This window comes from Branchiostoma lanceolatum, chromosome 12 (genome assembly GCF_035083965.1).
Source record: "Branchiostoma lanceolatum isolate klBraLanc5 chromosome 12, klBraLanc5.hap2, whole genome shotgun sequence".
NCBI lineage: Eukaryota > Metazoa > Chordata > Leptocardii > Amphioxiformes > Branchiostomatidae > Branchiostoma > Branchiostoma lanceolatum.
The window spans coordinates 6,517,619-6,544,059 of record NC_089733.1 but is presented as its reverse complement, the minus strand read 5'-3'; the positions used below and the strand labels follow the sequence as shown (position 1 = coordinate 6,544,059).

Here is a 26,441-nt window from a genome sequence, read left to right as displayed (position 1 = left end):
GGGTAGTCATGCGTTGAAATCATTATCTCTTCGTATAAATCTATTGAAAAAACATTTTGGATGAAAACGAGAATGTATCATGATAATGTATGACTATTCAGAACTAATTACGTTCGTTTATCTCTATGTCGTTTAAGTTGTCACTAACTTTTGTCACTTTTTAAACATTTTGTCATTTTGCAAAAACGCTGAGATAAGTACCAGGTAGGAATTATTCACGAGCCAAGGGATATTAACCTTTGACCTAGACCATAATGCACCACGAGCAAATCATGTGACACGGTCTCGTGAGATGGCTTGGTTGTTGATGAAGTAGAAACTATATTGCTAGACTACATTGGGACTCGCTTACCGATGCTAAGAAATAACGTCACAAGTAGACAATCGACATTTGAATAGCATTTCTATTGCGAATAACAATCACATGTGGTGTTAAAGTCGCTTGCTGTGACGTAGAGGTCACGGGCTGTGACGTGGAGGTCACGTGCTGTGACGTAGAGGTCACGTGCCATGACGTAGAGGTCACGTGCCGAGTCTTGTCTCAAGGCCTATAGGACTCAATGACCGATCCTTTCAGAAGTGACGACAAGTGCACGAGCGACATTTGAATAGCATTTTTATTGCCAAATTACAAGCACATGTGGTGTTGGAGTCACTTATTGTGGCGTAGAGGTCACGTGTTGTGACGTAGGATCACGTACCGAGTCTTAACACCACCCTGGCATCCACACGTTGCCATAGTTGGACGGGTCGGCGGCGGGGTCGTCTGCAAGGTCCGCCGGGAACGGGACTTCGAACGGTTTGAGCTCGTTCAGCCGGTGGCGCATGGCCCGCTTTATCGAGGCATACTCAGCCACTCCGTACAGGTTCGACTTCTCCAGCGGGTCCTCTGAGAAGATAATACAGCAACAGATGAGCTTTTATCTATTTTTTTTTTTTAATCTGTACACAACAGTAGTCAATTTCTTGACCGATGTTTTCAGGCGCTTTCAGGTACATTCAAAATTCAACGAACTCCTGTTGGCGTTGCAGTGACAAGAGTTGTGTGGTCCCAAACGTGCGTGATTAAGTGCATATCCCTAGTTGTCTTTCTATTAATGATACAATGACAAAATCCACCATCCAGCACCCAATATGGTGTACATGGATTTCTTAAATATTATATCTATTATAATTTCTCTCATTAATCGTTGTTTGTCCAAGTACGAAAGAGTTTTGGTCCTAAACGGACTAACAAGTGTGATTGTGATTTTTATAGATTTTAAAAGAGACTTCATTTAGATTTACTCCAAGTAACGTACCCCTAATGTTGAAAAGAAAAGGTCCCGTCTCGTCGACGGTCTCGGTAAGGATGCCCATTTGCTGCATCTCAGCGGGGGCATACCAGTCGTCTGTAGGGATATTGATATGTGCATTATGATAATAACGTACACTAGATATAAGCCACCACAATTATTGCAATAGCCTTAGAAAGGATAGAATCCGAGTAAATAAACCGGTTCATACCTTTCCCAGTTTTTCCCCCGATTATCAACTTGTAGTCTCCAACCCTTGGGGAGAAAAAAAGATGGAACACACGAGTCCAAAATGTCCTGACATCTTAGAGAGTATCCTACCATATCTTAAGTATTAAAAACAATAACTCATATACTCTTATACTAGCCTGGGTTCTAACCTCCATAGTCACCGCTGGATTCCCCTTTTCGTCCGTTTATGGTGGCAACAAAAAGAGAGAGTCTGTGTACCTACCAGGCTACTCCTATACCTGACAGCATTTTTGATAGCGACAGTTGTACCTCTTTTTTTACGGCAGAACACCCTGGCAACTTCGTTCCCTTTGTTTGGTGTTTGGTGGCCTTCACCCCTCCCCCTATTGTTACCCCGTACCTGATAGCATAACTGTCTGCCTCGCTGTCTATGGCGTACACAAACTCAGTTCTTGGCGAGTCGGCGCCAGTAGAAATGCTCTGCCACATGTTCTTTCCATCCAGCCCTGGGCCTATCGGAAAAAAAAAACTAAAATTGGACAAAATAAGTCATGATTTAGCCTTATTAGATTGTTAGATTTTCTAGTGAACTAGCTTGACCTTTACTATCCATTCAGCTACTTAAATTCCCTTAAAACCTTATAACTTACCCTCAGTTCCACCTGCCACATACACGAGGGTAGGGAGGATGTCCACACCGTGCATCATTCTGTTACAAACAAAGAAACAAACAAACAAACAAATAAACATAATCTTGACCGACTAATCTCCAAGCAGATCTAATGGTTGCCAAGACCATATCCAACTGGCAGAAAGGTTGCGAAGATTTTGTCCAGTTGGATACGGTCTTCGCAACCTTTAGATCTTCTTGGAGATTTCAATAAAAAATTCTTCTGCCAGTTGGATACGGTCTTCGCAACCATCCAGCCCGTTGGATACGGTCTTCGCAACCATTAGATCTGCTTGGAGATTACAACAAAAACTTATTCTGCTAGTTGGATACGGTCTTCGCAACCATTCTGCCAGTTAGATACGGTCTTTGCAACCATTACATTATAATAGAACTGCTTAGAGATTACTGGATAGAGAGAGAGAGAGAGAGAGAGAGAGAGAGAGAGAGAGAGGGAGAGAGGGAGAGAGAGAGAGAGAGAAAGAAAGAAAAGAAAGAAAGAACAAGAGGTGGCTGATGGTATGATGATGAATCATGATCACAAAGGCGTATTATATAGTGATAGGCTGGACACAATACGCATGCGCCGTATACGCGTTGTCATGGTCGGGTAATATAACTGTATTGTTTGCTCCTTGCGTCACCCAGAGTTTTGTGATCGGTAAAAGGTCTATAAGGTCTCATTCCTGAGTTACTCCCAAGGAGTCCGTGCCCAAAAAAACGAACGGCTGCATGAACGTGTGTTTATATCGGTGGGAAATTCCACTTTAACCAGCCCGACTGATCTCAAGCGTCAAACTGAAGAAAGCTTGTTTGTAACGCAAGAAATTAACAGGTTAAGTTCGGCAGTCGCGCGCGAGGTCGGACGTCCCCAGCCGGACATTGGCGGTAATTCGGTCGATCGGTTTCAGCAGGAAAGTATCTATTTAGGGGGTGTAGCTAAGTTCAGTTTGTAATTGCCATAAAAAGGTATTGTATGCCAACTGGTAGTTGGCAATTTTTTCACATGATCTATGGTAGATGAGCTCAACACAGAATGAATGACATAGGTGCATTTCCTAGCTTTATAGCTTCATTACGAACTCGCCCATGTAAAACACGTTTTATAACATGTAAGGCTATGGGGCGAAAAAACTCATGAATGAGACCATAAGCTAGTTCACGGTTGCTACTACGCATGTGCAGTGTCAAAGGTGAAGGCCTCCGAGACGTAAACAAAACCCGCCTGGGCGTTGCAAATCGAGACAATGTCGAGACGAGCACTGTTAACAAGCCAGGGGCCTTCAACTTTGACACTGCACATGCGTAGTAGCAACCGTGAACTAGCTTATAACGTTACCCGTGATATGTGTATCCTGTCCTTTCCAGCATGTTACCGTGCACGAAGGCGGGCACACGGTTTCCACCCTCCCACAACGTGGCTTTAGCACCACGCAGAGGCCAGTTGCTTTGCCCATCTGAATATTGACCACCGTTCTGTTATAACAGAAAACATTTTGAAGGCATAACATGATCTCTTTTTTCTACACAATAAATGCTTTTCCGATGCTTAGTGATCATGTTTGTAACGATAACATCGACTTGAGAATTTATTTGTTTATACTCGTTCAAAAATAATAGTTTTTACGTCTGACATGAAGATGGTGAGGGTGTTGTCCCATAATCCTTTGCTCTTCATTGCGTCCGTGACCCGCTTGATGGCGTCATCAAGGGCAGTCGCCATACCTAGAGGATCACGGGAGAGTAAAGATTGAAAATAAGCCCATTCGTAATTCCAACTACGCATGTGCAGTGTCAAAGGTGAAGGCCTCTGGCTTGTAAACAGTTCTCGTTTCGACATTGTCTAGATTTGCATAACAATTAACGCCCCGACGGGTTTTGTTTACGTCTCAGGGGCCTTTACCTTTGACACTGCACATGCGTAGTCGCAACCGTGAATGGACTTATTAATATCTAACGGTTACCCAGAACAGAATGCACATTCAAAGAAAGTCCAAATTGATTATCAAACAACAAAAGAGAAACGAAATTTTCTTTTGAAGGCGTCATTTTCTGAGATTGGGTTGAAAAGAAAAGCTGATTAGATGTAATGTAAATGCTAAAACTAATATGCTGAAGATGGGGAAGGGGGCTGGCGTGATGATATCATTCTTGCATCAGAGTTAAAAGTCTTTTATTTACCCAAAATTGATGACCTGTTGTCATCCTGGATAGTCGAGAATGGCTGCAGGTAGCTAGAAGGGACCTGTGTCGGGGAAACAATGCGTATATACGTTATAAGCTAGTTCACGGTTGCTACTACGCATGTGCAGTATCAAAGGTGAAGACCCCCGAGACGTCTGGGTGTTGTTATGCAAATCGAGACCATGTCGAGACAAGCACTGTTTAAAAGCCAGGGGCCTTCACTTTGACACTGCACATGCGCAGAAGCAACCGTGAACTAGCTTATTTATACCGCGCCACTTCTCATTTGTGAACACACTTCTGGCTTTCACATAACGTGAACACAGATCATGATGCCAACAGGTGACGTATTTACATATACGTCACATAGATATCCAGCCAATGAAAATTAAGTTTTGTGTATTGGCATTAATTTAATCATCTGTCCTAACAGAATTAGAGGGCCATGTTTCGGATAACACAGGGACAAGCGAAACATAACCATGACAACTCGAATGAGGCGCATGCGTAATGTGACCGACTCCAAAAGTATGTTATCATTTCCATTTCGCCCTGTGTTACCAAGAGTTCTCCGTATTTTTTTTAGCATGAGGAGGGATCCGCAATATGGCCCTTTCATCGTACAGTGTGTTATCTCATCAATAGCTCTGTGACGTCAAGTTCCCACGCCGTGGCGTTGCGCGGTAATGGCGGGGTGTTTGGTCCAGATGTCCCGGTTTTGAATCCCCTGACACACCCCGCCGACGCTGTACCCATGGAAAGGAACTTTGCACAAATTTCCTCACTTAAAGCAGGTGAAAATGCACACCTAGCTAGATTCAGTTAGGGACGTCTCTAGGATATGACGTTACATGGAGGTCCTTTGTTTTGAGGAGAACTACACCTCGAGCACGTAACATTTATCGAAAAGAGTATACTTAGTAACTTAAGGGTCCTTACCGGTGCAAGTGGGTCAAATAAATCCGTCCGGATATCGATATCCAGCTTATAATGTTAAGTACAAACACTGTGTGTTACGCCACGAGGTGGTTTATCGGTTATACAACAAAAAGAAACAACAATACCTGGTGGGGGGTGTGCACAGACTGGAATGGCATGTACAGGAACAGCGGGGTGTTGGAGTCGTGCTGGCTGATGATGCTTTCGGCACGTGTTGCGAACGATTCCTACACGGTGGAGCAAAACAGGGAATGATACGGCCAAAGGTCACGATTACAGTCATGCACAAAAGGTCCATTTTCATGGCATAGAAATAGCCTTGTATATGCTTGTTAAAAGTAGCTGTAGGAGGCCTTTTTGTTGGAAATGTTGGCGTTTTTTGGCTGGAATTGACAGTTAAGGGTTGTGGCTATTTCATTTAGTTAGAAAAATAGGGTTTTAGCCATGTTTGGAGTGTCTGGTACACTTTGAAATAGGTGTACTTTGGATGTTTTCAGTTCCTGTGTAGGGGGGTCAAAGGTCATCTCGCCATGTTTTGATAGAATTTAACCACTTTGCGCCGGTGGAAAATCGGCGAAACTCATTAGATTGACACTTTAGAGGTCAGACTACGCTGCCAATGTGAGTTTTCCATGATCTAAACTTCAGGTAGGTGACTTTTGACAGCCGTTTTCGTATATGTTTACAATAGGAAGTATAGGGGCCTGTGAATGGCAAACCTTAGCCATACAGCGTGGAATGTACTAACACAATTCAAACTAGGTACATAATTCCGCCACCCTGAAAAGATACGTCCAAACAGATCTCAAATGGAGGCTAGTAGCTAGAGTTAATTCAAGTTCTTTCCGCATACCTACCGTTGAATACACGCCATTTTGGTCGCTGACCGAAGTCTTACCGTCCCAAAAGTCCAGACCCCTTGCTGTCGAAAAGTAGAAAACACAACAAAAGTTCAAGTTTCTAAAGCTTGCAATATATATGACTTATCAAAGATGCGTATGTGAGAATATATTGATAAAGATTACGTCACATTGAAATAAAGGGAAACTGTTATATGCAGAATTGATTTAATTTAACCCTATCCTGACTGGGCGTTTTGGGGCTATCTGGGACTTGGGGGGGGGGGGATCATTCGCCCCGCCCCCCCATAACGTCTGAACGATATGATGTATCCTTCCAAATTTGTTGGGAGTGATGCTCATGTAAAGTTTTATAATTTCTAGAATTTTGGTGACGTTATGACGTAATTTGACGCATTTATGACGTCATTGAATTGATTTCATTGGCTAAATAGGGAATTCCCGTAATATCTAAAGGTATTAAACAAAATAGTATGAATTGTTGATTTTAAGGTATACCAAAACATACTATGTAGATAGTAACTATGTTGACGTCAAAATGACGTCATTAAATGACGTCACGAGTTGTTAGCGACACCTTGGGATCCGCCATCTTGGATCGGCCATTTTGAAATTTTCAAAAATACTTTTTTCCACTTATGACCCAAAAAAACACTGAAAATAGACTAGAAACGTTAATCTAAATGTTTCTGGTAAAGAAAATGCCACGTAGAGACGATTTTGAAGGCGAAAAAGCCTGTTGATACCTAAAATAGTGTAATGGTCCGCCATCTTGGATTTTGACCGATTACGTCAGCAAATTAGCATAAATTATAAATATTGAATCATGAAAGTTACATCTAATTACATATGATGCTATACATGTAGGAAAACTAGTGTGGTTGAGCAAAAAGGCCTAAGACATATCATTGTTTAAAAAAAAATCAGTGATGTTTGCATAAAATGCTTTTCAGAAACCCGTTGCCCTGGCAACACGAAAAATGATAAAGTTATACAATCATCATGATATTGTTGCCAACTAAATTTTAGGAAAGATCACCAACTTTGGTAGTCCTAACATATGTTGTTCGGCAGTTATACGATGTCAAAGTTGGTGCGGGCACTTTTAGCCCCCCCTCCCAGTCTGGATAAGGTTAATCTGATTTATTTGGAATGTAACAAAACAATACACTTAATACGCAAGCAGCAAATTACTCCTCTTTCGGAATTGTCAAAGTGTGTGTTTTCAATACCCGACGTATGTGTATAGTAGTCCTCGCTTCCGTGGTGATAGCCATAGAAGGAATCGAACCCGCGTTCGGTGGGCGTGTATTCCCACTTGCAGGATCCAATATGCCATCTAAGCATAAAATATGGTCATGAACGCATTTTTAATTTAGATTTAATTTGATTTGATCTACAGAAATTAAATATTGGTTATTTAAAGGCTACCAGAGCATTTTGTGATGCTTGAAACTTGAATTAAAAAAGCTCGAATTTCTAGTCATTCGTAAACATACACATGTAGTAAGTTTCAATAAGACTATACCATTACATAACGACATTAAAGGAGAAAAGATATGATGCCGTTGTGTGGTGAGAACTGATAGAAAATCCAAGCCCTAATAGACTGATCCTGACTGTCCATCACTATTAGCGGTTCGACCAATGAGAGAGTGACTGCATGGCCGTCAAATATTTGCATTTTTATGTTTAAATTTTGCATTTCTACGTTTTGACGGAGGTGGGCAGAGCTATGGTATCTATAGTAGGCGCGCGAAACTAAAAGATCACCATGTAGATTGTTTTTTGCCGTTTTTGCGCACTTTTGATAAGAAATCCGAACGCAAATGCAGTAAACAGTGGCATTAATTGTCAGATTACAGCAACTATAATATTTTCAGTTTTCAAGTCTTATAAGATATTCTGGGTGCCTTTAGAAGTAGAAAAACCTTTTAAATGTCAAAGAAAACTTGAAATGCAATATGGTAATTGCCACAGCGCTAAGGCCAAGTTACACGTTGTTTACAAACGTTTTAATTATGAAGAACATTACGTATGAAAAGGGAGTACTTGCTTTCCAATCATATGTGTTGCGTATCCCAGTTTCTTCAGTTTTTGTGGGAGCAGTTCTTCGTCCAAGGGAAGCCCATGTGGTTTATTGCGACCTATGACACGCTATCAAACATACGTAGCATTAATTTCAAACTTCTGTGTAATCTTTGACATCAAAAGCATGTTTTCCGTCACTAAACAGAATGAAATATAAGTTTAAATCATAGAAGAAGCATTCTGCAATTTCAAGGTCAAATTTTGTTTTTTCTATTGTACCTGCATTCCCAGGCGGAAAGGAAATTTCCCGGTCAGTAGGGCAGTCCTGGATCTACATCGTGAAACACAGAACATCTTATAATCTCCATGAAAAATGGAAGTTTTGTTTCTGGTGTGTCTGGGTCTGTCTGTGTGTCTGTCTGTGCTTTTATCTGTCCGTCTTTCTGCCTGTTTGTTTGTTTGTTTGTTTGTTTGTTTGTGATCAGCAAAGCTTCTGGATGGAATGTAATGAAATTTCGTATGCGGGTAGGTGCTGGTAAGACAAAGGTTAATGTTGCTTTTCGGCCCCTTGTTTTTGATCTTGGTACTCCTGCACAACTTACCTTTCTTGTATCTCTTACCCTGACCATGTTTTTTTTATTTTTTAGCTGTTACAAATGTGATATTACCCTGTAGATGATATGCGGGGTGTATATAATTGTTATAGATTTTGTTTTGAAATCAGATCATATATGTGTGTGAGGAGTGGGTAATACTAGATAAACCTCAGCGGCAACGCGCATTTCCCCAATACTACTTTATACTTACGGCGTACAAAATCGCTGACCATACGTTTGGTTGAAAATGACGCCAGCAGTTGCTAAGGTGTGCAGATTCGGCGTCAGCACATTTGGGTTGTTCCAACTGACGTCACTCCATCCTGTGTAGTGAAGGACAAACGGTGACGTCACTATAGAAGGATACATTGCGTTCGCCCGTATCGCCATATGCGACGTACACATCATAACCGGTACCATGCAGGGTGTTGTGAGAACATAAAAAAATTGCACAATAGGTAATATTTAAAAGAAAAATCAAATTTGCTTTTAAAACTAATTGCACTGATCACCAGCATTTTTACACGACTCCCTTCCAAAACCATTCATTGGAATGGTCCTTGGACTATAAATATGTTTTACAAGTGATTTTCGGTAATATATATTAATCCGCTTTCAAGTTCATACGTTTAAGATTTTCATTAATTTCTTAGTATGAATCGTCATCTGTATCAAAAATAAGTTAAGTTACAGTCACATGATCAAACCACTGATTACAGAAACCTTTTAATCAGTCACTCATTGGCGAGCCACATGTCCTTCTGTGTCTTTTCCCACATATTTAGGCAAAAAAACAGAGGTTACCACCGCCAGAAATAGATTATAAACCGATATCTTTATTTGCTGGCGTGTGTTTGAATAAAGATAGTAAGATCAAACGAGACAGGTACCAACTTGTATTTTGTCGGCATGTCCTACACAACATGCGTTTGTTTTTTTCGTGTTTATTTGAATGAAAGTAGTTAGATCACAAGAGACAGGCTCCAACCTATTTTTGTTGGCATATTGTTTACACGCGATAGCTATTTTCAAAAGACATCTTTTTTGGCGTATCGTATTACCTGGATGTCTAACCTTCATCAACATATCTATAAAGGATTACCATTTTCAATTAGAATTTTCATGCCAGAAATTACACCTGTTGTTCCATAACCAATTACAGTGTTTTAGGTATTACATTTGATTCTTTGATATAAAGTTTATTATTTCAAATACTTACTGAAGTATACAAACTCACGTTAAAGCCCCCCCCCCCCTCTAACTGCACCCGCGGCACGCTGGCGGCGTCGCTGCGTTCTAAACTGGATTTGTGATACCCATGATTTTATAATGGCAATATCATTCAAAACGTACAAGTATGACCAAAAAGACAACAAACACACAGAGCTTAAAAAGATTCGTTTTTTTGTCGATGAAATTCGTTGAGTGCTTTGTCAATTCGATCGGCTGCAGCGACGCCGCCAGCGTTGCGCGGGTCCAGTGAGAGGGGGGCTTAACGTAGGCATTCACTTTTACGTATACTTATAAAATGATATATATAGTCATGTAGAGGGCCTATGTTCATTGATTGCTCGCCTAAATACGAACATGCACAGTCACATTATACAATTCCTTTATGTGGAAGGCGAGCTAGCCTCTACCAGGATCAGCGGATGGCTTGAAAAATAGTAGAAATTGGCAGAATGGAGTGAATTGTATGCTAAGGGAGTCGGCTACGGAGAGAGGATCCAATATGCCATCCTAGTTTTCACTCTATTTGGACAATTTCAACTATTTTTCCAGCCATCCGCCGAGACTGTTAGAGGCTACGCAGTAATATAAAAGCATGGTATTTGAAATCACTGTTTTAGTTGAAAAACACAGTGAATGTAGTTGAGTAACGTTTACCTACCTAAGTCGTCCGCTACGATCAGCAGAATATGCGGTTTGGTGGTGGCCTGAGCCGCCCCTTGTCCGATGAGACACCCCACAATATTAATCGCCAATAGAAGAACCCCAGTCATCTCGGCCACCTTCTGCTGAAGTACTAACTATCCTTTCCGGTCGTGGGGTTTTTGTGTGTTAGTTATTACTAGATAAGACTCAGATAAGCCAGAGCAAATGTTACCCGACACGTCATTGCTAACATGCTAGCTGTACATGCATAGAAACTTGAAAGCTCTGTGGACATATCGGTAAAAGGTTAACGTCCTATCTAAAGGTGTACATTTTAGGGGAGTTCAATAAGATACCGGTCTCACCCTCGGGCATAGTTATGAAGTATGAAACCTATACTATAATAAACATCAGCTAAAATGATCGTGATGATTACTTTTACAGCCCACGCCCCTTCATTTTCATAGTTCTTGCTTTTATTCCAACACCCGGACCGTCGTTGGCTGCAAATAGTATCATGGCATCAGACCTAATTCTAGTCGTTGTATGTACAGTTGCCTTTATGTTGCACATTAGAAACGCAGTTTGTTTCTCGTTTTAACATATCTACAGTGATTTTGTGTTGCTGAACATTTAGATACTGTATAACAGATGCTCTTTTGGATTTCAAACGTGATTCTCGGTTGTTTTAATATCAAATCTCGTAGACGTCGTAGTGCTTACCAGTGTCTTGGGAATGTACCTATGCTGTGTCTTGCCCATGTGGACAGTTTTGAGCTGTTTCATGGTTTACGTACTTGGACGTTCCCACATAGCTTTTAAAGTCTTTTTCCGCTTCCGCTCACGCCAAGGTTACTTGTTATATATGCGACCGCAGCAAAAAAGAGCAATAGGATCTTCACCTTTGACCTAGACCATAATGCACGGTGATAATATCATGTAACACAATCTTGTGAGATGGCTAGGTTGTTGTTGAAGTGGAGACTATATTGTTCAATTACTTTGGGCCTATGGTACTCAATGATTGACACTTTGGAGTAACGACAAGTAGACGAGCGACATTTGAATAGCATTTCTATTGGCAAATTACAATCACATGTGGTGTTGAAGTCAGTAGCTCTGACGTAAGGGTCACGTGCCGTGACGTAGGATCACGTGCCGAGTCTTAACACCACCCTGGCATCCACACGTTGCCATAGTTGGACGGGTCGGCGGCCGGGTCTTCTGCAAGGTCCACCGGGAACGGGACTTCGAACGGTTTGAGCTCGTTCAGCCGGTGGCGCATGGCCCGCTGGATGGAGGCATACTCAGCCATTCCGTACAGGTTCGACTTCTCCAATGGGTCCTCTGATGAGATAATGCAACTAATGAGTACAAGTAACTCTTTTCCTACACAACAAAAGTGCATGTATTGACGTTTAGGCTGGTTTCAGATGCCTTCGTCAAAATTAAATCAACTCTGCAACTCTACGTGCATGATGACGTTGCAGCGGCAAGAAAGATGCGGTCCCAAATATATCCCCCTTATCATTCTATAAAAGATACAATATCAAAATCGAACATAAAACGCCCGATATATTGCTTTCTTTAGTTTGTTAGAGCGTTGTTTGTACCGAGTACGAGACCATTAGTATGGTCATAAAAGAAACACACAGACAAGTATGATTGTGTTGTCCACAAACTTTTAAAGAAAGTTAATTCCAAGTAACGTACCTCTAATGTTGAAGAGAAAAGGTCCCGTCTCGTCGACTGTCTCGGTAAGGATGCCCATTTGCTGCATCTCAGCGGGAGCATACCAGTCGTCTGTAGGGATATTAATATGTGCATTATGATAATAACGTACACTAGAGTTAGGCAACTATGGTTATATTTGTGAATAGTTGAGATATTAAGCGGTCTTAAGCGGTAAGGTACGCAATTCAGCCAGCTGGCTGCTATGTACAAACTGCTATGTTGTTTTAGCAATAAACCTTTCTACCTACTTATATTGTTGGGGTGTGTCTGTGTGTTCGTGTTTCCGAATTTTTGTAATCAACATAATTAGAATCTCTAAATGGATTATGATGATATTCGGTAAGTGGGTAGGTGTTGGGAAGTCGAGGGTCAAGGTCCATTTTGGGCTCTCTGGTACGTGACCTTGGTACTGCAGCAGAACCCTTTGTGTTTTTTTTTAAATCTTTTGACCTGGACGTGCTATGGTCTTGATTTTTTGGTGGCAGATAGCTTGTGATAAGAGGAAGAAGTGTAACTACCCCCGCTACCAGCAGCTTGTTGAAATAGTGACGAAAAAAGGGAGATTCTAAGTAAACATTATGACCGGTACAGTTCATACCTTTCCGAGCCCGGAGCCCAGTTATCAGTTTGTAGTCTCCAACCCTTGGGGAGAAAAAAAGGGAACTACTTTTAATGACTAGTCACAATATCTGAATGTCCTGACATCTTAGAATATATCCTCATAATTATAATCCTACACATTTAATGTATTCAAACAATGACTCATACATTCCTATATATACTAGCCCGGGTACCATCCTCGATATATAGTTACTCAGATATCTTGGTCCTACGGGGAATGGTACCCAGGCAACTATGCCTCACATCATTTTTGATGGCGACAGTTGTCCTTTTCTATGGGAAAACACCTTGGCATCTTCCCTCCGTTTAATATTTAATGGATATCAAACCCTCCCCCTATTGTTACCACGTACCTGATAGCATAGCTGTTTGCCTCGCTGTCTATGGCATACACAAACTCAGTTCTTGGTGAGTCGGCGCCAGTAGAAATACTCTGCCACATGTTCTTTCCATCCAGCCCTGGGTCTATCGGAAGAAAAAACAGCTTAGATCAGACAAGTTTTACCTTCTGAGATTTGAAATACAGTACTATCTAGAATGCATTTTGCCAGAACAATATTGTGACTCATAGTTCAGAGATGAGTTAAGTAGAGTAGAGTAGAGTAGAGTAGAGTAGAGTAGAGTAGAGTAGAGTAGAGTAGCGTAGCGTAGCGTAGCGTAGCGTAGCGTAGCGTAGCGTAGAGTAGAGTAGAGTTGAGTTGAGTTGAGTTGAGTTGAGTTGAGTTGAATTTACGGTCAGGTAGGATGTTCTTCCAGTTTAGACCGTCTCTTCTTCAACCGACTACACAGTGGGTGTATTTGGATGGTGCAGTGTTTTGTGCTAAAATTTACTTGACAGGGTAGTTCTCCATGAAGTTGTTGAATTTTTCTTTGATGCATTCACGACTGATAGTTCAATCCACCAAGGGATTACCCTTTTGCTAAAGAAAAAAAACAGTCTTTTGTTCGTATTTGTGGTCTCCCCCCCCCCCCCTGTACATATACTGGTATACACGGGGTTGTGTCGTACATCCCATGAACTTACTTAAAGGCAGGCTAAACTTAATTTCGTAAAGCATACAGCAGTATGTTAAATATACCACTAAGACCAGTTCTGACTTGTTTTACACTAGTCCATCATAGGTTAGCGTCTTTACAACATTTGAAATTCGCGGTGTGGTGATGTGATACTGGCGATGTCCAAAGCCCTTTGACCTTTGTGACGTCAGATTCCGAGTCGGAGGAATGGCGTTTGGAGTAAGTCCTATGTCGCAGGTGTGGTCGACTCGGAATCTGACGTCACAAAGGTCAAAGGTCTTTGGACATCGCCAGTATTACATCACCACACCACGAATTTCAAATATTGTAAAAACGCTTATCTATGATGAACTCATGTAAAAGAAGTCAGAACTGGTCTTAGTGGTATATTTAACATACTGCAGTATGCTTTACGAAATTAAGTTTAGCCTGCCTTTAAAAGCTCCCTATAAGTTCAATTTACTTACCTTCAGTTCCACCTGCCACTGACACGAGGGTAGGGAGAATGTCCACACCGTGCATCATTCTAAAAACATAACAAAACAAAGTAACCATAACAACATAATCATCATCCTAGAGGCGTATTCAATGACATAGTGATGGACACAGCGCGCATGCGCCGCACACGATTCGCGATGGTAATGTGTTGCTAATACCCCAGAGTTCCCAGAGATATCAGATGAAAACGTTGTAGTATCGATTATCAACATCAGGGTTCTCGCGAGCGCATTCCAGTTTAGGGGCCCCTGTATAATGTGGTTTGAGCCCACTGTGCTGAGTCAATTTTGTCCCAACGCAATGCAAAATAAAGATATAATGCTCTTCAGCTTTATGTTGTTAAGCTGTTGTGATCTGTTGGGTTACCTTGGCTAATATCGGAAGGAAAAAGAAAAGCAAAAAAATTACAAGAATCTCTACTTACGGACTCCACTTTTTCAAAACTGTAATCAGAAACACAGCATTGATTTTCCCCGGCCTTACCCGTGATAGGTGTATCCTGTCCTTTCCAGCATGTTGCCGTGCACAAAGGCGGGCACACGCGTTCCACCCTCCCACAACGTGCCTTTAGCGCCACGCAGAGGCCAGTTACTCTGTCCGTCTGAGTATTCCCCACCATTCTGTTTAAACAGAAACACTTTTGAATGTAGAAGACGTTTCCTTATCATACAGTAAATACTGAGTGTTCATGTTTGTAACGATTACGTCGACTTGAGGAGGATTTTTTAATGAATGAATGAATGAAGACCTTTGTTGTACAATTTTGCCCCACTGGGCTAAGCACAGGTCACATGTTAACAATCATATGCATATAAATGTACATAGAAAATGTCAGATATTCTCTTAGACTAGTACTTTCTGCTTCCACTCGCTTCTTGGTAATTGTATAAATGTTATTTTAATGTTATAATGTTAACAGGAATCATACAACGTGGCTGCACTACTAGTTAGATACTCATTGAAAAATGTCAATATAAAATTCCATTGTAGTGCCTTTGTCTTTGTCAGCAGGGCTAGCAACAGGCCACAGGCTAGTTGGGCAACCCTGGCAGTGTGTGCTGAACAGCCAAACCGATAAATTGATAAATAGATAGATAAAGGTTTCTAACGTCCGACATGAAAACGGTGAGGGTGTTGTCCCATAATCCTTTGCCCTTCAGTGCGTCCGTGACCCGCTTGATGGCGTCATCAAGGGCAGTCGCCATACCTGGAGGATCACGGGAAAGTAAAGTTTGAATATTTTATCTAACGGTTACCCAGAACGAAATGCACATCCATGGAAAGTTCAGACGAATAATCAAACAAAAGGGAGCAGAAATAACATTTGAAGGCATTATGTAATGAGATTGGATTTTAGAAAAAGCTGAGTTAGATGTAAAGGGAATGCAAAAACTAGTATGCTGATGGTGGGGAGGGGGGCTAAGGTGATGCCATTCTTGGATCGGAGTTTAAAGTCTGTTATTCACCTAAAATTGATGACCTGTTGTCGTCCTGAAGAGTCGAGAAGGGCGTCAGGTAGCTAGAAGGAACCTGTGCCAAGAAAACGCGACGTATATACGTTACAGCGCGTTTCTCATTAAAGTGAACACACTTATTTGGCGGAATTTTCCATAGTGTGGACACAGATCATGATGCCAACAGGTGGTCATTTGCATAACGTCACATAACTTTCCGGCCAATGAAAACTAAGTTGTGTGTATCAGCACTAATCTAATCACCTTCGTTTACAGCTTTCGAAGGCCATATTCCGGATAATTGAATTATGGGTAACGCAGGACCATGACAACTCGAATGCAGCGCATGCGCACTGAGCCCGGCCAGGAGTACGTTGCCATGGTTATGATTCCGCTTCCCTCCTGCGTTATCAAGAAACCTCCATTTTAATTCCCAGCATGCGAATGGATCCGTAATATGACCCTTACATGGTAAAGTGCTTTCATGCGATCTGGTATTCTCAAAATATTTTCCAAACCTGGTGGGGTGTGTGCACAGACTGGAATGGCATGTACAGGAACAGCGGTGTGTTGGAGTCGTGTTGACTGATGATGCTTTCTGCACGTGTTGCGAACGATTCCTACACGGTGGAGCAAAACAGATGATGATACAACAAAGAACAGACTTATTGACCTAATGGATTGCCAACACAATTGGAAGTTGATTTAATTTCGTTCTCATACCGTTGAATACACGCCATTTTGGTCGCTGACCAAAGTTTTGCCGTCCCAAAAGTCCAGACCCCTTGCTGCGAAATGAGAGATACCGAGATAAAGGTTTAAGTTTCTCACTAAAAACTTACAATATATATGACTTTTAAAAGATGTGTGTATGGGAATTTTTTTTAAATCATTGCACATCATAATATAAAAAAAACGGAAAAAATTGTTAAATGCTCATTTTATTTGCTTGATTTTTTTTGGAACGTAACAAAACAATACAGGCAGTGAATCGCTCGAACTTTAGTTTGTAATATTCGTCAAAGTTTGTGTTTTACAGTACCTGACTTATGTGTATAGTAGTCCTGGGCTCCGTGGTGATAGCCATAGAAGGAATCGAACCCGCGTTCTGTAGGCGTGTATTCCCACTTGCAGGATCCAAGATGCCATCTAAGCATAAAATATTATCATGAACACATTTAAATCTAGACTTGTGCCAACATGTGTTCCATCTTAGAGCCTCTACGAGGCCCTGCGGATGGCTGGAAAAATTGTAGAAATTAGCCAAATAGTGAATGATATGCTAAGGGAGTCGGCTACGGAGAGAGGGTCCTATAGACCATCCACTGAGAAGTTTCAACCTATAATTTCTATAGCGGACTAACTTCTCTAGCATGTTACTCGTCTATTTGGCCAATTTCTACGAAACATGTGCAGTCTGATAGAGTCTACCATCATACTGCTGCACAGAGCCTTCAGTTATAGAAATTTGATAGTCGTTATTTGAGCCCCAAAGTCTAAGCATTTGAGAAGGTAACAAGATGTGTCGGCCGATTTACACATTGGTTTTTGAGTCGACTTGGAGTCGACATAGGACTGTTCATGGAGAACCCTGTGCACCTCAATCAGCATTTTCTATGATCTAGCAGGAAAACTCTACTTTAGGAGCCCAAAGCTCCTCACACACAGCCCCGACTCAACTCTGAAAACTTGTGTGTAAATCGGGCATTAAATGTCCGAAAACTATTGAAACTAGAGTTAAGTATTTGTGCTACATATACTTCAGGTTTGCTATGTTAGTTTGGCGATTACGGGGTCTTTTTATGAATATGAATTGGTGTTGAATTTTTCTTTTTATTTGGGTTGAATGTGCGATAGTTGTGTGCCGATTTGTAAAAGATAGAAGGCAAAAAACACCCCTCCCAATGAAATGAAATGGTACGGCTACCCTGTGACGTCACAAAATCAAGATGGCGGCCACCATACATGCCAACGGATCCAACAAAGGTTTTGTTACGCAAACCTGTAATAAATACGGACACCAACATCACGGCGAACACAGCGATAACGTCACGTGAAAAACGTTCCATACAAACTGGCGATATATGAAATATCTTAGGTATGATAAGTAAGTACTTACTTTCCGATCATGTGTGTTGCGTATCCCAGTTTCTTCAGTTTTTGTGGGAGAAGTTCTTCGTCCAAGGGAAGGCCATGTGGCGTCTTATTATCCATGACACGCTGTGAAAGATTATGTAATATTAAATCCGCACTTCTGTGCAACTTATAACATCAAAGCATGTTTTCAGCTATTGATAAAAATGAAATGGTAGAAGAAAACTCTTCAAGTTCAGGTTTACAAAGGTGAAACTTGTTAGTCGTATTTTACCTGCATTCCCAGGCGGAAAGGAAATTTCCCGGTCAACAGGGCAGCCCTGGAGCTGCATAGTAAAACACAGAACTTCTTGTTACCTCCATGAAAGCATGAGGTATTGTTTTAGTGTGTCTGTATGTATGTGTGTGTGTGTGTGTGTGTCTGTGTTTCCTGATATTTATGTCAGTTTAACTTTAGAACCTCTGGATGGATTGCAATGACATTTGGTTTGCGGGTAGGTACTAGTATACTGCTACCTTACATTTGTATTTCGACATTGTTGTCAACATGCAATTAGCCTACGGGCATGAATTTGCAATAAACTATTATTATGACAAAGGTCAATGTAGATTTTTGCCCCCCCCCCTTGTGATTGATCTTGGTACTGCAGCACAACTTGCTCTTTTTGCATCTCTTGTCCTGGACATGCTTTGGTATTGTTTCTTATCAATGTACTATTACCCTGTAGATGATATGTGGGTTGTATGCGTTATGAGCATTATTTTAATATTAGATCGTATATGTGTGTGGAGGGGGTAGGTAAACCTCAGCGGCAACGCGCGTTCCACCCTGGTATTCTGGCTTCTGGCAACGTTATTGAGAGGTACTCATGAATAATTAATGAACTATTCTTATTTGGCACAAACAGCGGTTAATTTTAATGCAATGCTAAACTTTCTTCCAACACTAAGGTATTCACGGATCGAATTTTTGACGACCACTGTCGCCTTCTTCAGGATCAATAATGACCAATCACTGCCGAATGTAAACTCGCGAGAGTTACGGACACGGACCCTATTGACAGGTGTCATTGCGGATACGTGACGTCAGCAATTCGTCAAACGTGCCAGGAAGTTTATAACGCCCACTGTCTCTGTTGAGTGATGGCTGGGGTGCCCTGATGTATATGGCCTCCTTTATACCTCTCATAAAGTAGTCCTGTTCACTGTCCAGTATTCTGACTCTGTCCAGTGAAACGGTATGGCCCGGAGATTCAATTGCTGACGTCACGTATCCGCAATGACACGTGTCGATAAAGTCACGTGTCCGTAACTCTCGCGAGTTTACGTTTGGCAGTGATTGGTCATTATTGATCCTGAAGAAGGCGACAGTGGTCGTCGAAAATTCGATCCGTGAATACCTTAGTGTTGGAAGAAAGTTTAGCATTGTATTATGAATACTACCAACACAGATGAGCTTTCATTATAAGCGGTTAATTTGTTCTCAATCCAAAGTAACGATGTAAGACGTTATCTGATTGGTTGATAGCTTCCCAGCGTCCTTTGCACGCAGCTTTGCTCAAGATGAGCTCGAGCAAACCCTATGATTGGCTAAAAACTGTTTTGGTGGTGACGTCGCCAGAATACCGGCTTGGAATAGCAGGGCCCCTACGCGAGGTAACGAACCGCGCGAGCAATAGCGGCCCTGCTTTGAGGAGGATGCCCCAATACTACTTTATACTTACGGTGAACATGTTGGCTGGCCATAGGTTTGGTTGAAAATGACACCATTAGTTGCTAAGGTGTGCAAATTCGGCGTCAGCACATATGGGTTGTTCCAACTGACGTCACTCCATCCTGTGTAGACAAGAAAATGGTGACGTCACTAGAGTCAGCTAACATACGTTCGCACGTACAACCATATGCAACATACATATCTTAACTATGCAGGGTGCTGTGAGATAATGGGGGGGGGGGCACTACAAAAAACATGAAAATAAAGGATCATGTTCAATCGAAAACAATCGGCACTAAACATCGACATTTCTATACAACCATAGCCTCCACCAGGCCCTCTTACGGGCGAAAAATTCGACAGAAAAAAAGAATGATTAGCCAGTAGAGTCAGTCCACAGTGAAGATCACATTTCGCAAATGAAACCCTGCCGTAGTTAGTCTGGTACAGAATAACACAATGCTCCTTCCACAAGCATTTCTGGATCGGCCCTTTTAAGTCCACAAAGCTTGCTCGTAGTCGTATGCGACTATCTGGTAATTTGTTTTAAAATACACAAACGTTTATTGTGGTGAATTTTGTTTTCAAAAATCCTCTACGGCACAAGCTAGTTGCAGCTACCACCGCTGGTACACATATCCAAACCTCTCGCATGGCATAGATTGATACTCTAATTACACAGGCCTTTCAATGAGTCAATAATTTACGACCACCTGTCGTTCTATAATGTTTTTCCCACATCTTTGAGGTGAAAAACAGAAGCCTATCAACCATGGCAATAGCATACCGATTTTGCTAATAATAGGCTAGGCACTTTATAGCACATATATTTAGTTGCTTCCATTTGTTTGAATAGATATAGCAAGGTCACAAGAGAGGGGTACCAACTAGTGTTTTATCGGCATGTTCCACAACATATGTGCTTGTTTGCTAGACATCGCGCATTTATTTGAACGAAGATAGCAAGGTTATATTAACTTATACGAGACAGGTAACAAGTGGTATTTTGTAGGTTATGTTTGTACGCTATAGCTGTTGTTCAAAAAGCATCCGAAAAGGTTACCTTTTTGAAATACAATTTGTAAACCAGAAATTACTTCTCCGTAATTGAGAGAAATGTAGGTAATATATTGATTTATTGATTTGAAATAAACGTTTCAAATACTGAACATTGCGTTAAAGGAGTCCTAGAGTCAAGAGGGGGGAGTTATCTTCCAATAAATTATAATTTGAGGAAGTGAAAATGAATACTTTTCACAGTATATGATAAAGTTCCGTGCGCATCAAAAAGTATTGAGTATTCTACCGAATTCCCCAGGTGTCCCTCTATTTTCTGATTAATTGAATTAAAGAACCTCAGCCTATGGCTTATTACAATGTGCCTGACAAGGCCTGACAAAAGTTTGATTACAAAAAGAATGTCAGGGTGGTTAAGAAAACCCGTCTTGCATGCTTTGTGCTCTTTTATATCTTATTAACAATTGGCCTTCTTATTGTGCTTAACCACCCTCATCTATGCCAAAAATATTCACCATCAAAGATGTATGTTTACACATAGGGAATACATGGATAGGGTCTGTAAGGGTTTAGTGAGTATCACATTGTTTTAAAAAACACACCTTGTGTAATTCACCATCAGCAGAATTCTGTAAAAAGTCAGCTGACTATGTATTCATTGATACATAATCTAGTGGAAAATAACACCGCCCTCTGGAGTTTAGGACTCCTTTAACATACACTTGGTTCACTTGTCTGTGTACATACGATAAGATACACTGTCATATAGACGGGCCTATACTAATTGATTGTCCTTTTAAGTACAAACATGTTTTTCATTCAGTCACATTCAAGATCAGTCACATTATAGCAGTCCTTCATACTGAACACGTTAAAAAAGGTAATGAGTAGAAAAATCACTGCTAAGTCTTTCGGATGTAGGTGGGGATTTCTTAAAGGTGACATCTATGTGTCATCTGTACACTGTCTTTTTTATACGTATTGAATCAGTTTTCCATTTTGGAGCCACAGAGTAAACATATTCTAGTCTAAAATGTAGTTTTGCTACAGCCGTGGTCACAGTCTTCAATTTTCAATAGACACTGAATGATTCACAACAAAAAGGTTATAAAAAGCAGGAATTTTTTTCAAGTAGCCTACTCAATTCTTCAGAAATAATATAGGTAGGTAGGTAGTCGAAGTTCTTACGTGCGACGTGTTTACGTCCGACGTGTACCGTCGGGGTTATACCGTCCATTGTACGGGGTGACATACCCTTTCGTAGGCTGATACAAGACGGGGATGCGCCAGGTCTCCCGTCCGGGTAAATGGTGTAAATCACCGTATGGCTGATACGAGACGGAGGTTTGCCGGGCCTCCATCCGGGTGATTTGTAGCGAATCACCAACTCCAAACAGAAGGATGTGGACCATCGCATACCGGGTATGCGCAGTAATATGAGAAAATGGTATTTGAGAACATTGTTTTAGTTGAAATACACAGTGACTGTAGTTTGGTACCTACCCAAGTCGTCTGCTACGATCAGTAGAATATGCGGTTTGGTGGTGGCCTGAGCCGCCCCCTGTTCAAAGAGACACCCCGCAATCACCAAGAGAAGAACCGCAGCCATCTCGACCACTTTCTGCTGAAGAACTAACTAACCTTTCCGGTCATGAGGTTTGTGTGTGTCCCCGAACACCCCTTAGTTAACTAGATAAGCCAGAACAAATGTTAGCCAACACGTCATAGCTCTAACATCCTGTACAAGGCACAGAAACTTGGAGGCTCTGCGGACATATCGGTGAAAGGTTAACGTCCGATCTGAAGGTGTATATACGAGTTAGTTAAAGTATCCCAGACGTCTTGATAAGACGCATAGGGGTGGCACCCATCTCCATTTTTGTAGCCCTTGGGCCACACAATTGTGCAAGTCTCTACAGCAGGGGCTAGTCCACTGGTAGTGATGTGTGTGTTTAACTAACATACTTATTTTCCAAATGCCGAATGCTAAGCAGTGAAAGCATTATGTACAATTTTAGACTCTTTGGTACGACCCGGCCGGGGATCGAACTCACGACCTACCGTGTGTAAGGCGAACACTCTACCCGTTAGGCTATTGCACTGGAGGGACATTCAATACGCTCTCGGCCTCACCTAGAAAAAATTCTGGTATAGTTATGAAGTATTAAGCCTACAAACTAAAATTCAATTCATGTGGATGATTACTTCGCAGTTTATAGTTTTTGCCTTCATTTTAATAACCGAACCGTATGTTAGTTAGTTAGATATTGCATGTACATTTTTCATATGTGCCACTCATTAGAAACACAGTTAGATTCTTGTTTTGCGAGCGTATCATAGCTACATTTATTTTCCAAGCTGAACATGTAGGTATTGCATAACAGAAGCTCTCCTAGATTTCAAACGTGATTCTTGGTTGCTTGAACATGGAGATCTTGTAGACGTCTTAGACGTGCGAGTGTCTTAGGTATGCTCTTAGTCTGTGTCTCGTCCATGTGGAAATATTTAGCGAGCTTTGAACTGTATCATGGTTTACGTACTCGCGATGTTCCAACGCAGCAGGAAAGTATTTTCCGCGTCCGCTCTCTTCGTGGTTTTACCCCCATTCCACTGGGGTGACGACCTCGCACGCTCGCACTGCGACCTAAAATTGGCCAGAGCGCTTAACCAATTTCACTGGACCCGCGACACGTTGGGGAGCTAGCGATTCGATACCGTGCTAAACGAATTTCATCGATAAAAGAACAAATCATTTACGCTTTGTGTGATTTTTGTTTTTTGTGTCATACTTGAACGTTTTACATGGTATTCCCATTGTAAATTCAAGGCTAACTTAACTTACTCAAGTTCAATCTAGGACGCAGCGAGGTCGCCAACGTGTCGCGGGTCAAGTGAGAGGGGGGCTTCTTATATTTAAAAAAACGAATCTTTTTATGCTTTGTGTGTTTTCTCGTGTTTTCAGTCATACTTTTACAGTTTGCATGAAACTCCAATTATAAATCATGGGTTATGTAAAGTAAGCTTAGGTCGCAGTGAGGTCGCAGTGAGAGCGCAGTGAGAGCGCCGTCTAGTGGCCAGGGGATTTATGGCCCTGTCACACTTGTGCGTTTACTCAAGTGCGCTTGAGCTGCGCATTAACAAATTTTTGGTTTAAGTAAGGTTTGCGGGGGAAAAGATGTTTTCTACTTTGACCCACCGTTGTGTAGCCTAGTGATCGAGCCTAAGAAATCACTTATTCGGCTGCAAACTGAACCTAAACCGCAAAAATGTTAACACGCATTCCATGCGGGATTGTCTATACGCACAAGTGTGACAGGGGCTTTAGCTGACGTCATTCACTAGCAGCTAAAGGATGACCCTGAATGACTTCCATGAACGTGAGGGAGTGAGTGAGTGAGTGAGTGAGTGAGTGAGTGAGTGAGTGAGTAGGCGATTGAGTGAGTGAGTGAGTGAGTGTGTGTGTGTGTGTGTGTGTGTGTGTGAGAGTGGGTGAGTGTGTGAGTGAGTGAGTGTGTGTGTGTGTGCGTGTGTGTGTGTGAGTGAGTGCGTGAGTGTGTGAGAGTTTGCGTGAGTGTGTGAGTGAGTGAGTCAATGAGTTGGTTAGTAAGTGAGCGTGTGAGTGAGTGAGTGAGTTAGTGAGTGAGTGAATGAGATATCACGAATCAATCAACCGACTGCCGTTACCCAGTGTGAACCTCTTGGCTGTGATGCCAAGTAAAGCACTCTGGATCGATGACCTTTGTGTTACCAATGCCTACCTGAGGAGTTGTCTTTCAAAATAATGAGGCAAACCCCGCACCCCGTGAGCTTGGGTGCTTGCGTAGTTCCAACACAAGCACAGTTCTGTTAACACTGGCGTTCCGTAGAGGCAGTACAATAATAGAGGCTGGCTTGTGGGAGGTGTCTATTTGACACGACGGCGACCTTACCAATCTATTAGACAAAGAACTAAGGGTAAGAAGCGTTTTCGATCGGATATAGCACTTGCAAAGTTTTTGGCATGCCCAGTGGTTGAGAAAGAAATAAAAAAAGGGAAGAAAGAAATACAAGAAAGAGCAATGGAGGAGACCGATGGATGGAGCAATTGATAGATTGATAGATTGATTAAATATTCTTTGTTACAATACTTCAAAACTCGTTAACATTCACCTATCTAAAAGAATGCATGTTGCATAATGGTACACATGTGTTTATTTATCTTCAACACGTATGCCCCGATTTGCCAAAACGGCGACTAGTTTTTCAAGGTCACATCTTGCAAATGTTTGTTCACTCAGACGAAGCTGTCAGATAAATGTATTAGTTACAAATGAATGATGATTGGCTGTGGCATGAACTGTTGGGATGATTTTACCAGCCATAGGTAGGTTTTTTAGGGACACGTAATTCAAAATTCAAAAACAAAATTTAAAAGGACTTTTCATAATCCAGGTTTAATGATATTGCAAGTGATACTATATATCTACACTACACCTGTTTATTCTCAGTATCTGTCTTCATGTCCATAAAAGCCTAGTGCACATTGTTTGGATTTCGTAATGATTTTGCACCTTACGGTTGAACGTTGATCGGAAGCACTCGGTCCAGTATTAGGTTACGCCAACCACGCGGCTGTGTTGCAAATATAGAAGGAGAAGAACTTTATTGCACGACAATTGTACATGTTACAAAGCGTGGCAAGAATTCGTAAACATAATACAAAGAAGAAGTATAGAATAAAACTTAACATCCTAATTACTAATACAATACAATAAGATATCTGGGATAGAGCTCGACAGCACATGACTGACTTAGGTAGGTAGGTAGGTAGTCGACGTGCTAACGTGCGACGTGTTTACGTGCGACGTGCACCGTCGGGGTTATACCGCCCCTTGCGAGGTGACAAACCCTTTCGTTGGCTGATACAAGACAGGGATGTGCCAAGTCTCCCGTCCGGGTGAATTGTGTAAATCACCGTATGGCTGATGTATAAATCACCGTAGTGACAAGATGTAGGTTCGCCAGGCCTCTATCCGTGTGATTTGGAGTGAATCACCAACTCCAGACAGAAGGATTTGGACCATCGCACACCGGGGCATGCCCCAACTTTTTTGCAAAAGGTGTGATGGGTTCTTTAACGTGCGCGACGCTTTTCTCTCCCCAATCACGGGACCTCCATTTAACGTCCTAGATGAGCTAGATACTTATTTACACCTGAGTGAAGTGAGGAAAGTCGTGTTAAGTGCCTTTCCCAAGGGCACAACGTCGGGGAGCAAGTTCGGACATGTCTCCGGGCACAACCCGGGGTTAGATCCCGGGTCCCATTGTTTAACAGCCGTTCGCTCTACCACTTACGCCACACGACTGACTTACGTGAAAACTTACGACCAGAAAAGGTCGAGAGGTGTCGCGAGATAAATGCCAGCTTGGTTTAAACTCTTATGATTTTATTTCTAATCTTTTGACCTATATCCCATTCTTTCATTAAATGCAGATGGCCAAACTGATACACACAAAAGTGATAACCATGAACGTTTGGCCGTCATGGCTGTGCACGACTTCGTGTAACATAAACCGATATCGTCGTAAACTACCTGTCTTTTTGTACCACCACAGTTACAATTCTCAGAACTCTCTTCACTTATCCTAATTCAACTATAGGAAGGCTGAA

General features: G+C 41.7%; 2 protein-coding genes and 1 long non-coding RNA gene across 4 annotated transcripts; all 3 read right to left on the bottom strand.

Moving 5' to 3' along the window:
* Positions 1–643: 643 nt before the first annotated feature.
* On the bottom strand, positions 644–22,434 carry LOC136446296 (arylsulfatase B-like). 2 transcript variants are annotated; one of them, XM_066444640.1, is made up of 15 exons: positions 22,295–22,434; positions 19,785–19,896; positions 18,335–18,386; positions 18,086–18,186; positions 17,009–17,115; positions 16,690–16,754; positions 16,485–16,586; positions 15,979–16,042; positions 15,622–15,719; positions 14,996–15,132; positions 14,482–14,540; positions 13,351–13,462; positions 12,975–13,018; positions 12,356–12,445; positions 644–889 (listed from the first exon to the last, which is right to left on the bottom strand). In XM_066444640.1, exons 1-15 carry the CDS (start codon positions 22,398–22,400, stop codon positions 708–710), a joined length of 1,431 nt encoding a protein of 476 aa, XP_066300737.1. In that variant the 5' UTR covers positions 22,401–22,434; the 3' UTR covers positions 644–707. The 2 variants fall into 2 exon arrangements, with proteins under 2 accessions (XP_066300737.1, XP_066300736.1); XM_066444639.1 differs by lacking the exon at positions 644–889 and adding an exon at positions 11,700–11,989 and having other exon boundaries at positions 22,295–22,433.
* LOC136446297 (arylsulfatase B-like) lies at positions 1,506–5,533 on the bottom strand. Its single transcript, XM_066444641.1, has 6 exons — positions 5,406–5,533; positions 4,339–4,402; positions 3,785–3,882; positions 3,497–3,633; positions 1,888–2,196; positions 1,506–1,550 (listed from the first exon to the last, which is right to left on the bottom strand). Exons 1-5 carry the CDS (start codon positions 5,436–5,438, stop codon positions 2,127–2,129), a joined length of 402 nt encoding a protein of 133 aa, XP_066300738.1. The 5' UTR covers positions 5,439–5,533; the 3' UTR covers positions 1,506–1,550; positions 1,888–2,126.
* LOC136446299 (uncharacterized) lies at positions 7,373–9,110 on the bottom strand. The gene is made up of 4 exons (XR_010757549.1): positions 8,979–9,110; positions 8,451–8,502; positions 8,197–8,297; positions 7,373–7,479 (listed from the first exon to the last, which is right to left on the bottom strand). It is a non-coding gene; the product is annotated as an uncharacterized lncRNA (long non-coding RNA).
* Positions 22,435–26,441: the final 4,007 nt, after the last annotated feature.